The sequence below is a fragment of the Convolutriloba macropyga genome, chromosome 13, assembly GCF_964194025.1.
Source record: "Convolutriloba macropyga chromosome 13, txConMacr16.3, whole genome shotgun sequence".
Classification (NCBI taxonomy): domain Eukaryota; kingdom Metazoa; phylum Xenacoelomorpha; order Acoela; family Convolutidae; genus Convolutriloba; species Convolutriloba macropyga.
In genome coordinates, this window is record NC_134480.1 from 37,379,147 (window position 1) to 37,392,073 (window position 12,927).

The following is a 12,927-nucleotide window of genomic DNA, read 5'->3' on the forward strand; positions in this document are numbered from 1 at the left end:
TAAAAAACGTTATTTTCCTTAAGTTTTGAGAACTCAAATGTCTGGATTTGATAAATCCAAAATAACGTCAAAAGGGTCTAAGCAGGCGCCATTACTGTAAAAATGGACCAGTGTTGGAATCGAACCAGCATCCCTTAATTGCAAGTCTAGTGTGCTAACCATTACAACTGCTCTTAAGCTCGAACTTGGGCATCTCCTATATCCCTTCTCACTCGTTCTTCAAGGCATCATTTATCTAGCCAAGTATACGTTGAACAATGAGAGCTTCTTGTCAAGCTTATGTTATGTATAATTTATATTAGCTTGTTCTCTCTCAAACTTCTAACAACAAACTCGGCCATAAGGGTAAATGGGAAAACTCACTTCTGTTTTCTAACGAAGTAATCATCAGAACAGCGAAACAGAATCCCAGATTTGGAATGAAAGATAGAAGAGAGACAATTCCCACATTTATCTGGTCGTAGAATCCGTTCGGATTGCCGGGGTCCAGGAACAACCAGGGAAAGTAGGTGAAGAACCATATCACACCAGTCATTACTGCGGCAGTGTTAGCTAAAAAGAAGAGTCAGTTCATTGCATTATTTCGGAACTAAATTTTGGTCTTTCATTCGTATCAATTATCCAAAACTTTTGCATCAATTCTCTCATTGTTGCCGCTAACTTCAAATTACGTGAATTTCTTTAATCTATTGTCGTGCTTTAGATGATCGTCCTTTAGATGTACTTTAGCTTTCCTATAAAAACCAACATTAACGTTCATGGAAATTGTGTTGAATATCTAAGAAGTTTCAAATGTTGCTTGAGGTGCTAAATTGGGATACAACTTTGCAAAAAGCAACTCCTTAAAAACATCCAGCACCAATATCAGAAATATTCAAAACTTCGCAAAAAAAATTTCGCTGAACTTTAAATCAACTTTTATCAGGGTCAACCCAACTTGAACATTGCAGTCTTGGACAGTCCTTTATCCCAACTTACCGTTTGAAAATAGCGTTGAGAGAAAGAAGCAGCATGCAATGGCTTGAAACGAATAGAAGAGGAACACGAGTAGAATTCCAATCACAGACGAGTTCGGGAATATCGCACCCTGCGCCACAATCTTTATACTCAAAACCAGCGTCATAATAATTGACACAACAAAGAATATTACTCCGAAATGTATTAGCCAGGCCACGTTATGGACCCAGGGTCGCAATCCCATCATCTTCATGGACTCTTTAAGTCGCCGCTCTTTCTCCAAAACCAACTGTTTAACCACAAGCAACACTAATGATATCATTGAGATCACGAAAGCGAATGGCAGCAACGTGGCCACAAATGTATTGAAAACATTATCGGTCCATGGTGGGTATGGCATCCGATTCATGACAATTTCTGTGGCGTCCAGGTCAACCTCTTGACCAAGTTGTTTGAGGATCCCCAGGTTGACTCCCAGTTGGAGAGTGAGAAAACCCTCCTCGTAGTATCCTAAAAAACATAACCATTCACCTAAATTCACTGTCGTAAGAAACCAATATAAACATTTCAATGCACAACTATTGTATTGGAAATGCGGCTCAGTTGTGTTTTTGAATCAGTGATGGACTTGGATAATTTTGAATCAAAACAATCGCATATTTTACATGTTTACTGTTTCGTCTTAGCATTTCTCTGCCACTTCGGCCTTAAATCTTCATTCCTACGTGACTCACCCAATTTTTTAAGCAATATTTTTGTGGAGAGTCACGTAGGAATGAGATTTAAGGCCGAAGTGGCAGAGAAATGCTAAGACGAATCAGTAAACATGTAAAATATGCGATTGTTTTGATTCAAAATTATCCAAGTCCATCACTGATCCAAAAACAACACTGAGCCGCATTTCCAATACAATAGTTTTGCATTGAAATGTTTCTATATTGGTTGTCTAATAGTGGCATTTCAATACGAATTCTTAAGTTAAACTTGAACTGTCAATCTTCAATCAGACAGTCAGATGATCAAATAGGAACCAATGCCTTTCATGTATCTCCTTTTTGCAATTAAGTAACCTCTTCTATCTTTAGTATCCCCATTGATTGTGTGAGACCACAGAGTTAGAGCTCTGAGCAGGCGCACATAATGTCAAAAAGAACCAGTACTGGATTCGAATCAGTACCTCTTACCTTGTAAGCATAGGTACAAATAAGTGGATTATTTTGAGTTATTAAAAACCGAGTAACGTCGGAAGAATTGCTCTCGAACGACTTGTGGGAGCTCTAACCTATTGCAGCCTGATTCAGACGGGGTGGGGGTATTATAACATCATTGGAGGTTATATGACTATAGTCAGTATCAAAATAAAGCCAAAAAAAATTATTTGACATTTTATTTGAGTTTAAGTAGTAAACTGCCGCCACTTGAGTTAAGCCGCTGACATTTCTAAATGAGAGAAATTTAGATCACGCAAAACTAAAAAACCAAGTGCGCAAAAGTCAACAAAAGAATTACGTGGTCTCATAAATGAAAAACACCGTGTCTTTAATGCGTGGAAGAAAAACCCAAAATCAGAGATTTATAACATTTACAAATCTTTACGCAATTCAGTGAATAGAAAACTGAAAAAAGCTGCAGATGATTACACAAAGAATTTTTTCCAGCAGCTACCAACTTCAAGAGAACAATGGAAATTCATCAAAAACAGGATCAATTCCAACAGCCAAATCGAAAAAATTGACAAATTAAGGGAAGATAGTCATTTTGTTGAGGATGACAGAGAGATTGCCAATGTTCTTAATAATTGTTTTGCGAGACTAGGATTATACAAAGGCAAAGACGTTGCTCCAAACTGTTCTTCCCTAACATTTGATGGACCGGAGTTTAGCTTCCGACCAGTCACCAGAAAAGAATTGTATAATGTTATTGATAATCTACCTAAGCATAAATCTCCCGGACCGGGCTATATACCAGCATGGGCGCTAAAAGATAGTAAACTGTCTATTGGAACTCATTTACAATTTGTCGTCAATGAATGTATAAATAAAAACACGTTTCCTAATATTTTGAAAACAGCGCATGTTACACCTGTCTATAAGAAGGGAGACCGACTAGAACCAGAAAACTATCGACCCATATCAGTCACACCAACTCTAGCAAAAATTTTTGAGCGATTACTACTTGAACAACTAACTCACCACCTAACTCTTAAAGGTCTGATTAACAAGAATCAATTCGGCTTTCAAAAGCAAAAGTCCTGTCTCGATACTATCATTTCATTAACTGAAAAGATAAACCAATGCGTTGACGAAAACGAAATTGTTGTCACACTCTTTTTAGACTTAGCAAAGGCTTTCAACTCAATATCTATAGATGTTTTTATGAACAAAATAAAAAGGTATGGAATTGGAGAAAATGCAAGACTCTTATTAAACTCTTTCCTTTGTGATAGAAAACAGTGTGTAAAAAATGGGATAGCAAAATCAGATTGGGTTGCCATAAATCACGGTGTTCCTCAGGCAACTGTCTTAGGGCCTCTAATTTTTATACTTTATGTCAACGATTTCAGTGAAGCTGTATCAACGAATTGTGATGTATTACAGTTTGCCGATGATACAGCAATTCTATGTCATGCAAAGAATGAAGCAAATTTGCAGCTAATAGCTGAAGATACATTAAACAAGACAGATCAATATATGAAACAAAACAGGTTAACTTTGAATGAGAAAAAAACGGAGTTAATGGTGTTCAGGAATGAAAAATTGCCGATCATTGAAACTGTCGATTTCAAGGGACACCGATTGGAAGCATCTGAAAAATGTAGATATTTAGGTGTAATAATTGATAGGGAACTGACATACCAAAATCAACTAAATAAGGTTATCAGTAAAATGGCTTCAGCAATCAGATCATTATATTTGGTTCGTTATCAGGTACCGCTAAAAACAAGATTAAATCTTTTCAAATCACTAGTTTTGTCTCATTTAGATTTTAGCGCAATTTTTTTTCAAAATTTACCATCTTACTCTATTGACAGAATTAACAAACAGATAAACTGGGGAATAAAAGTTTGCTTTATGAAAACCAAATACGATACTGCCAGAGATCTACTTCTGGAGACTAAAATTCTTCCAGCACAGCTCCAAATAACACGGGTGTCTTTAAATAGGTTTTTCAATATTCTCCAACAAACAAGAAATCGCTCTAATAAACATTTCAGATTTTTAGAAAACGTGCCTATTATTGTAAACAAACGAACCCATAACCTTTTCTTAGAACAAAAATGTAAGTCAAAATGGAGTAATGGTTCAATTGTTCGAAACTTTATTCGAAAATGGAACACACTTCCAATTACAATTAGAAAAGAAACGTCGAAGACCAAATTTAAACAAAAAGTTACAGCGGAAATGCTTAAACGACACGAAAGAGTTCCAATAGACAGAAGGGTTGCAGGATTTAAACATATTTTTTATTAAATTATTTTACGAAAACCGAACCTTAGTTTGTTATAAATTAGAACAAAATAATGTTTGATTAATAAATTCCTAACATGTAACATTAACCAAGTGGTTAGTTTAATTTACATGTTTGCAGATTAAAAAAAATGTCAAGCAAAAATTGTGCATAAAGAAGACCAGCAAGTTTAAAATAATTGCTTAAAATTTTCTGAATAACAGTAAATGAGAACTTAGCCCACATATTGCCGGAAAATAGCCACCGTTGATGCGCTTGATGCATATCGGGATTAAAACAGAAAAAGAAAGAGAAGACAGAAATTTACTCAGAGAGTTTCAAATTCGATTTCAAATTCGATGTAAAGACAGAAAGTTTCAAATTCGATGTAAAATTTCAATCGGATTCTAAAACTATACTTAATTCAGCTTCTAGGCTGAAATCTATTAAGCTTAATACTAAAGCCAGCTAGTAATCGCTTTATTGAACTTTGATAAGCTAATGCACTATGACATAAGGGCTCTATATGTTAATCCCGTTTCTTTGATTTTGCTTTTTTGACATTGACAGTATTCACCATATTGCGTAATTGAATGCGTGAAAGAATTTTAAAATCAATTCAGTTGAAACAATGAGTGAGGTAAGTCAGAAGCCAAGCGTGAAAAACGCCATCAAAAGGTAAGGCGAATTAAAAAAGGGATAGCGCCTAAATAATAGCCGTTTGAGTGGCTGACGGCGGCTATTGAAAAAACATAGCCGAAAGATTGCCAGTAAATAGCCGTCGTTGACGCTCTTGATGCACATCGAGATTGAAACAGAAAAAGAAAAAGTGACAAAGTGACCGAATTTTCTCTTAAGTTTCAAAAAGTGTTCTAATTCGATCTGTACTTTCAGTCAGATTCTAAACCTATACTTCTCAGCTGAAAATAATTAGGCTTAATACTAAAGCCAGCTAGTAATCGCTTTATTGAACTTTGATAAGTTAATGCACTATGACTTAAGGGCTTAATATGTTTATCCCGTTTCTTTGATTTTGCTTTCTTGAGCATTAACGAAATGATGTTAAAATCTCAAAGCTAAGAAACTTGAAAAAATTGAAACAAACTAAACAAAATATTCATTGCAAATAATCTTGAAGCTTGTACACTGAAGCCCAATTTGATCCATTTAAATACACCCAATAATCCATGCACACGCCTAGACAGCTTTATTGGCCACTAAAGATTGAAAAACAAGAAATATGACAAATGCTTTTAAAATTGAAAAATTTAATTTTCTGAATTTCACAAATTTAATATGGTCAAAACCACTTTTTTTCTTTCTAGAATCTCTCCAGCAACCCATCTAGTTTACCTGGCCACTGAAGCACAAAAAACTGAACAATAGAAACATTTTCGAATATCTTGAAGAGCGAAATTTTTCACGCCTACTTTTCTCGCTCTCTCTGAAATCAGCGATATGAACAGAAAACCACTCTCTCATCTCATCGCTAATTTGACCTAAACACTTTGTTTTCACGCATTTCCTTCCGGTTTCAAATACACTCCATTAAAATTACCGGTCAAAAAAAAGAATCCACCATGCTCCTTTTCGAGTCTGAAAAAGTCAGAGCACCAATTAAATCCAAATCTTGGATTGTAAAAAAAGAGAGCGCCTATACAATAGCCGTTGAGAGGCTGACGGCGGCTATTAATTACACAAAAATCAAGCGTGAAGACGACATTCGAAGTCAAATCGAAAAAATGTTCTGAAAGATAACAGTCAAGCAAAAATTTTGCATAAAAAAGAATCTCGAGATTACAATAATTGCTTTAAATTTCGGTCAAGATCAATTGATCATGGTACTCGCACGTCTTCAAGAACTATGAATTAGAGAATATATCAAAGTTTTTGTACAAAACGATATTTCAAGGAAAAAATTTATGAGTCTTTTTCCCATGTTTTGTATTAAGCAATTCATGCTACCATTTTTAATTGCCTTTTCAAATACAAGATCTGTGGAATTTTTTCGTGTTAACGGCAATTAAAATTTATTCAAAAATAGTTCATTTGGCGTGTTTTATGTTTAGTACAAATACTTTTCTATATAACCTTCAGTACTTTTTAAACATATATTTCTGGCACAGTTCCATATTCATATATACCATATTCATAAAAGATCTCAAGAATTGTTTCGCAACGTTTGAATATAATCGCTTTTTTGCAACGAAACCAACTAGTCTAACTATTATCTTGTTGCTCCACAGTATATCAAAATACCATTCTCAATAACTTTGCGATATCTTGTATTTGATCATTTCGATGTGGTTGTCAAAAATTAAGCAACCTATCATCAATCATCAAACCAAAATCTTTCCTTGAGCCTTCAGAAGTTTCAGCGTTTCCATTTAATTAAACCTCAAATTTTCTGTTTACAGAAAAGTCAAAATGCTACAATTTTGGAGATTGAAAGGAAACTTATGATCTACGAGCAATATCTGGAAATTTTAGTTCCGTCGTATCTGATTAATTTGTACTTCATAATTCTTTAAGAAAATTAGTATTGAACATGTGCCTTTCTTATAGACCATTCTCTAGAACTTGGGCCTCTCATATAAACCCATCTCTTGAAGTTTGTGACTCTTTTAAAGCTTTCTCTACAACATTTACGAGTTGCTCCACGCTTCATATCTCTAAACAACATTACTATGAACGAGTCAAGCTTCCATTTTAAGGGATGTCAAGATTTTCATGACGAGACACGTCATAATTGACGTATCTCATTTGATGATATTTAAACACGCAGCAGGTAAAATGGAAGTAACATTGCCACCGCTGACCCCCTTGACGCGCATTAGGACTGAAACCGAAAAAGGAGTGGGAGAAATCGGAAAATTCTTTTCGAAGTGTTAAAAAGTTATAATTTGGTGTGCAGTTTCAGTTAGATTCTAAAATTAAACTTAATGCAACTTCTAAAGTGAAGGCTACTGAGTTTAATACTAATGCCAGCTAGAAATTACTCTAATGAACTTTGATAGCCTAATGCTCTATGACTTAATGGCGGGCTTTACCGGATTATCACGTTTCGTTTGATTTTCCTCTTTTGACATTGACCGTATTCACTACATAGTGAAAGTAAAAATATCATGAAACAATGAGTGAGTTAAGTCATAAATCAAACGTCAAAGCCGTGTCTTATGTAGGACGAAAAACGTGATCAAACCCAAAACAAATTTCAAGAAAATTGCAGGACATGTCGACTTACAATTCTAAAAACTTTGATTGTCTAAGCAAAAAACAAAGAAAGGACTAAAAGATCGGGAAAACCGTTTACAAAACTTCCATAGAAAAAAGCGAATGTTATATCCACAGTCAAATTGAATATAGAACCACTACAGAAAAAGCGAATTTTGGTTCAAATACCTTTTTCAATCTACTTTAAAATTTGAGTAAATTTCAACCCGCAAAATACTGCTTTTGCGCTCCTCTTCCTTTTGCGGCGTCATCATCGCGTCAATTTGACTTCAAAGGTCAACACTGTGAAAAATTTTCAAAAAACAGCCGGAAGACACGACTCGCAGTTACAACTAACTCAGGCCCCATATTATCGTTAGTCACTTAATAACCATTTCTTCTGACTTTTACGATTCCTTTAATTAAAAATTTGAGTAAATTTCAAGCCGCAAAATAGACTGCTTTTGCGCTCCTCTTCATTTTGCGGCGTCATTATTGCGTCAATTTGACTTCAAAGGTCAACACTGTGAAAAATTTTGAAAAAACAGCCGGAAGACACGACTCGCAGTTACAACTAACTCAGACCCCATATTATCGTTAGTCACCTAATAACCATTTCTTCTGACTTTTACGGTTCTTTTAAATAAAAGATCTCTATAACAAAAAAACAGGCTGCAAAAAGAACAATCTGATTAATTTTTTTGCAAGATCATCAAGTCGTGACAGTGAACCCCTTCTTTTCAACAAACATTCTTCATTTTTGTACGTGATAACATGATGCATAATAGAAAATCCTTATACTCCATACTGACCTATACAACTAGAGCGGAAAAAGAACAAAATAAATTCAAAATCCGAGTTCAAATTTTTTGCACAAAATATTGTACAGGTTGAAGGATAAACTTTGTTAAGAACGCCTGACATCAGGAAAAGTCCATAAAATCACAAATGAACGAACAGATTTTCCTCAAACGTTCTAAATATGCAGACGATAATAAGAAAACCCAAAAGAGTATTCCAAAAAGGATAAACATAGCTGACAGACTGCCAAAAAATAGCCGCAAAAGCTTTGTAGGTCTGCAGCCTCAAAAAGATAAACAGACCAAAGAACAGTACTCTTTTTTATTAAATCCTGAGATGATGATAGATTTTGATTTAAAATCTGTATTATTTGTTATTGCTTCTATTAGCTGCTCTCAAATACCTTCAGTTAGATTGGCACAAACTCACTTGAACTTATCTTTTTGAATTAAAGTAAAGAAAAGTCAACTTCAGAGTTAGGAAGTCATTTTTGAGAGTGAGGTAAGTCATGTGAGACCAAAAAACTTAATCACGCAAATGAACAAGAAAACTCGCTCCACTAAGAGTGAAAATTTACGTCACGCACGCAATTGTTTCAATTGCATGACCTAATGAACAAAAAGCAGATTTGAATTGGTTGTGTCGTCATAAGGACGTAACAAAAATCTTGACGAAATAAAAAACATAGCAGGAAAAGTCCTGACCTACAATGCAAAGAATTTTCATCGACTTAACTACAAACTCGGCCTAGAATGGTTTATGAACGGATTGGGGAAATCTTGACGAAATTAAAAAAAAACCAAGCGAAGGCCAATAATAGCCCCAGCTATTGCTCTGCGGATTAAAAGCAAACGAAATACGCAGAAAACTTAAAAACAACGCCAAAATTTGTCAAAAAATAATCAATTTGCTGTACCAAAAGCAACCCATAACTGATTGCAATCGACTGAAAACGGCTAAAAAAACTGACTCAAATAACTCTCAAAATACAGCAACAAAAAGAACAGAAAAACTGCAAAAAAAAACATCAGAAACAGCAAAAACGACAAAATTAGCTGAAAAATGCATCTAAAAGTCTAAAATTTACTTCTAAGCGTACAATTACGAGTTAATATAATTGATGAAACCACGTTGACTGAAAAAGTTAAAAGTTGAAACCAATAAACTGCTTTGAAAAAGCCACATCTGATCAAAAACTTATTTAGCCTAAAGTAAATTGTTTCGCCTATTTTCTCTCGCTAGTTTTTCTAAAACAGGTATGAACAAACACCACTCTCTCTTTTCTCCATTCTTCGCTTGGGTTCAAAAACATATCTGGCAGATTGCCGGAAAATAGCCGCCGTTGATTCCCATAACTCTATTGGGATTGAAAGAAAATAAAATATCAACAAAAATTGACTTTTGTATAAAAACATTTTTAAGTGCTATTTATTTTGATGTCATTTCGTAATTGAATATACTCCTGTCTCTCAGTGAGAGAACACAGGGTCTAGTATCAATACCAATAATGGCTTTATGGGTTTATCCCGTTTCTATTTCTGACTTTGATTTTTTTTATACTGACTCTCTTCATTTTGAATTGCTTTGCTGAGCAGCTGCTGTTTAAAAGGACTTTGAACAGAATGAAAGATGAGTGAAACTAGCTTAGAGAAGTCAAAAAGGTTTCACGCTTAAAATGTCGAAAAAGCGGCAAATTGGTAAAGCGAAAGAGTTCGACGAAGTAAAAAAAAACATAGCAGGACAAGTCCTGACCTAAAATTCAAAGAACTGTCATTGACTAAACAGAAAACTAGACCAAGAACGGAATATGAATGGATTGGGAAAACCATTTAGAAAAAATCCGATCCAAAAATTCGCAAAAACTGTAAAAATCAAAGTGAAATTGCCACATGTGAACAAAAAAAACCACTAGCGAGAAAGCGAATTTTTGTTCAAAAACCTTTTTCTCACTCTACTTTAAATTTAGAGCAAAAAATTTCATTCCGCAAAACCACTCGCTTTTCCGCTCCACTTCCTGTTTCGGCGTGACCAAAATCACTACTCCAATTTTACTTCAAAAATCATAAAAATGTGTGAACAGATCTTAAAAAAAACATAGCCGGAAGAATTCCGGAAAGGACTCGAAGTGGAAATCCACTTAAATGCCATCCAACTACTCATACTCAGACAAAACGTGCCTCCACTAATTTAGGATTATCTTGAAACAAAGCCGTAATACAAAAAAGTAAAAACAATCAAATCTATTAAAATATGATAAAAATCGGATCAAATTTTGTCATAAAAAGAGATACTGAATTAACTATGTCTGCCAAAATTACTTTGTCAACACATCCAGTACCTACTAAAATCACTCATACGAAATTTTAAAAATACTTTAAGCCAAAAAATGAAAAAAAATAAGCTCTTACAAACAACTTTGACTAAACTGGAAAAAGTTTAGAAATTTTTTTAATATTACAAAAGCACCTGAATTCAAAGAAAAATTCTTTCCAGCCAATAGGGTATCCAAATGCTCGCACAACAATAGGCAAGCCATAATAGGCTTAAAAACTTGTCTGAAGTCCAGAAAAAAACGAACTGCGGAAAATTAAGAAAAATAGTTCCAATTTTTGCCATTTTCAACGAACAAAAGCTTTATATCAACAAAACTCCAGGCTCTTGCAAACTAAAAATTGCTCAAGTAACAGGGCTCTTTTCAGTGCCCATTTGAGGCACTAAAACAAAACAAAAGTCAAAAAGTCGCAAAGATAAGTTCAAAAATCATCAAAATACATGAGAAACCACCTAATTAGAATAAAATTCAAATAAATTTCCAGAAACGTTCAAACCACTGCCAAAACCAGCCTAAAGTTTAAAAAATCATAACCAAACCTCTTTCCAAAAAAAACTAAAAAAAACTGCTTTAAAATTCCGCACGTGAACAAAAAATTTCACTCGCTTACAGAAATTTTTTCACACCTCAATTTTTCGCTCTCTAGAAAACAGCGATATGAACAAAAAACCACTCTCTTTTCGCTCCACTCTCACTCTTCATTTTGTTCAGCAACAAAATCACGCCAAACTTTTTCACGCGTTTCATTTCCCGCTTCAAAATTCACTCCAATAAAATTGATTAAAAAAAGGACTTCTCCAATATCCTCTTCGAGTCGTAAAAAAGACCGCCCCAATACAATTCAAATTCTTTGAATTGTTAAAAAAATAGGAGCGCTATAATAGCCGGCTGAGAAGATGAGGGCGGCTATCAAACAAATGAAAATCAAAGCTCTAATACGTGCGACTTTTTGCCTTTTTTCAGAACAACTCGACCTATTAAAAAAATAGATCACCATGACTCCCCTTCGAGTCAGAGCGCCCCAATACAATTCAAAAAGAAAGCGCCCAAATACAATTCAAATTCTTCGAATTGTAAAAATTCTTTGAATGCAATAAAATGGGGAGCGCCTAAATAACTGCCGTTGAGAGGCTGACAGCGGCTATAAATCATAATTTTGATATCTTTTCTTGCGTCTTGAGTTACCTTATCTTGAGCTTGTATATGATGCTCTTTTATATTGAGTACTGTCAGAATTTATACAAGTACACAGGAGTTCACTTGCCCCCACGCTTTGACCGACTATCCTTTTAGGGGAAGGTCTTTCTTTAACTGACGTGTTTTTAATATTAACCTGGCGGAATAGGTGCAAAGCGTGAGCCATACTGTCGGGGTCCAAACGATTCACGTGGAAATTCCTCCCCCGTCTGCCAGTTGTTAAATCGGGGATTATCGTCTACTGTTGCGTTCGATAATTCCTCTATGCCATACCCATCATACCTGTAATCAAACTGATAGAAAATTCAAGCTTCATTTCCACTGTGCAGCTAACTCCATGAGCTATACACTGCTCATTTCGACTATTAATGGATTGGAACAAAGCCTGTTAGCCAATCATAACCCTGAGTGAAATAAATAAATGCCATCATAAATCCACATTTCTTCTCGTACATCTATGTTTCTTCTCGTACAACGGAGAGAAGAATCACGTACGATTGTAAATTTATAAACATAGCCATCAGATTACCAAAAGAGACTTCCATGCGGTAGAATATCGATAGCAACAGCTATTGAACGGAGTTGAATGGCTTAGCGGCGTGAAACAAAATCAACAAAAAATAAGAGACAAAGTACAGTTAAACAAACATAACCGACTAACGTCGGGCGAATTGCTCTCAAACGACCGGTGAGCGGTCGTTTGAGAGTCTCCAAAAAGTTTGAGCTGTGAAACAGAGCTGAAAGGCTCTAAGAGCACTTAATGCCCGCTGGGCGCTACCTGTTTATCCCGTTTTTGAGGACGAAAAGTCAAAAGCGTCAGACGAAAAATCGGTCAAGCGAAAAATCGCATAAAAAAAAGACCAACAGGACTAATATAATTGCTACAAACTTCGTTTGAGAGCAATTAATCAATGATGTCGGAAAAAAATGATTTAATTATTAACAATTCAGTTAAAGCACACTTGACCTTTTCCCTCTGA

General features: G+C 35.0%; 1 protein-coding gene across 1 annotated transcript in view; it reads right to left on the bottom strand.

The window, feature by feature from the left end:
• Positions 1-298: 298 nt before the first annotated feature.
• The window catches only part of LOC142351446 (phospholipid-transporting ATPase ABCA3-like), a 29,811-nt gene continuing 17,182 nt past the window's right edge, over positions 299-12,927 (bottom strand). Inside the window, exons 4-6 of the mRNA XM_075403458.1 lie at positions 12,084-12,229; positions 979-1,467; positions 299-552 (exon numbers count right to left, since the gene is read on the bottom strand). Coding sequence (XP_075259573.1) covers positions 314-552; positions 979-1,467; positions 12,084-12,229 — 874 coding nt within the window. The 3' untranslated portion in view covers positions 299-313. The remainder of the gene's footprint in view (positions 553-978; positions 1,468-12,083; positions 12,230-12,927) is intronic.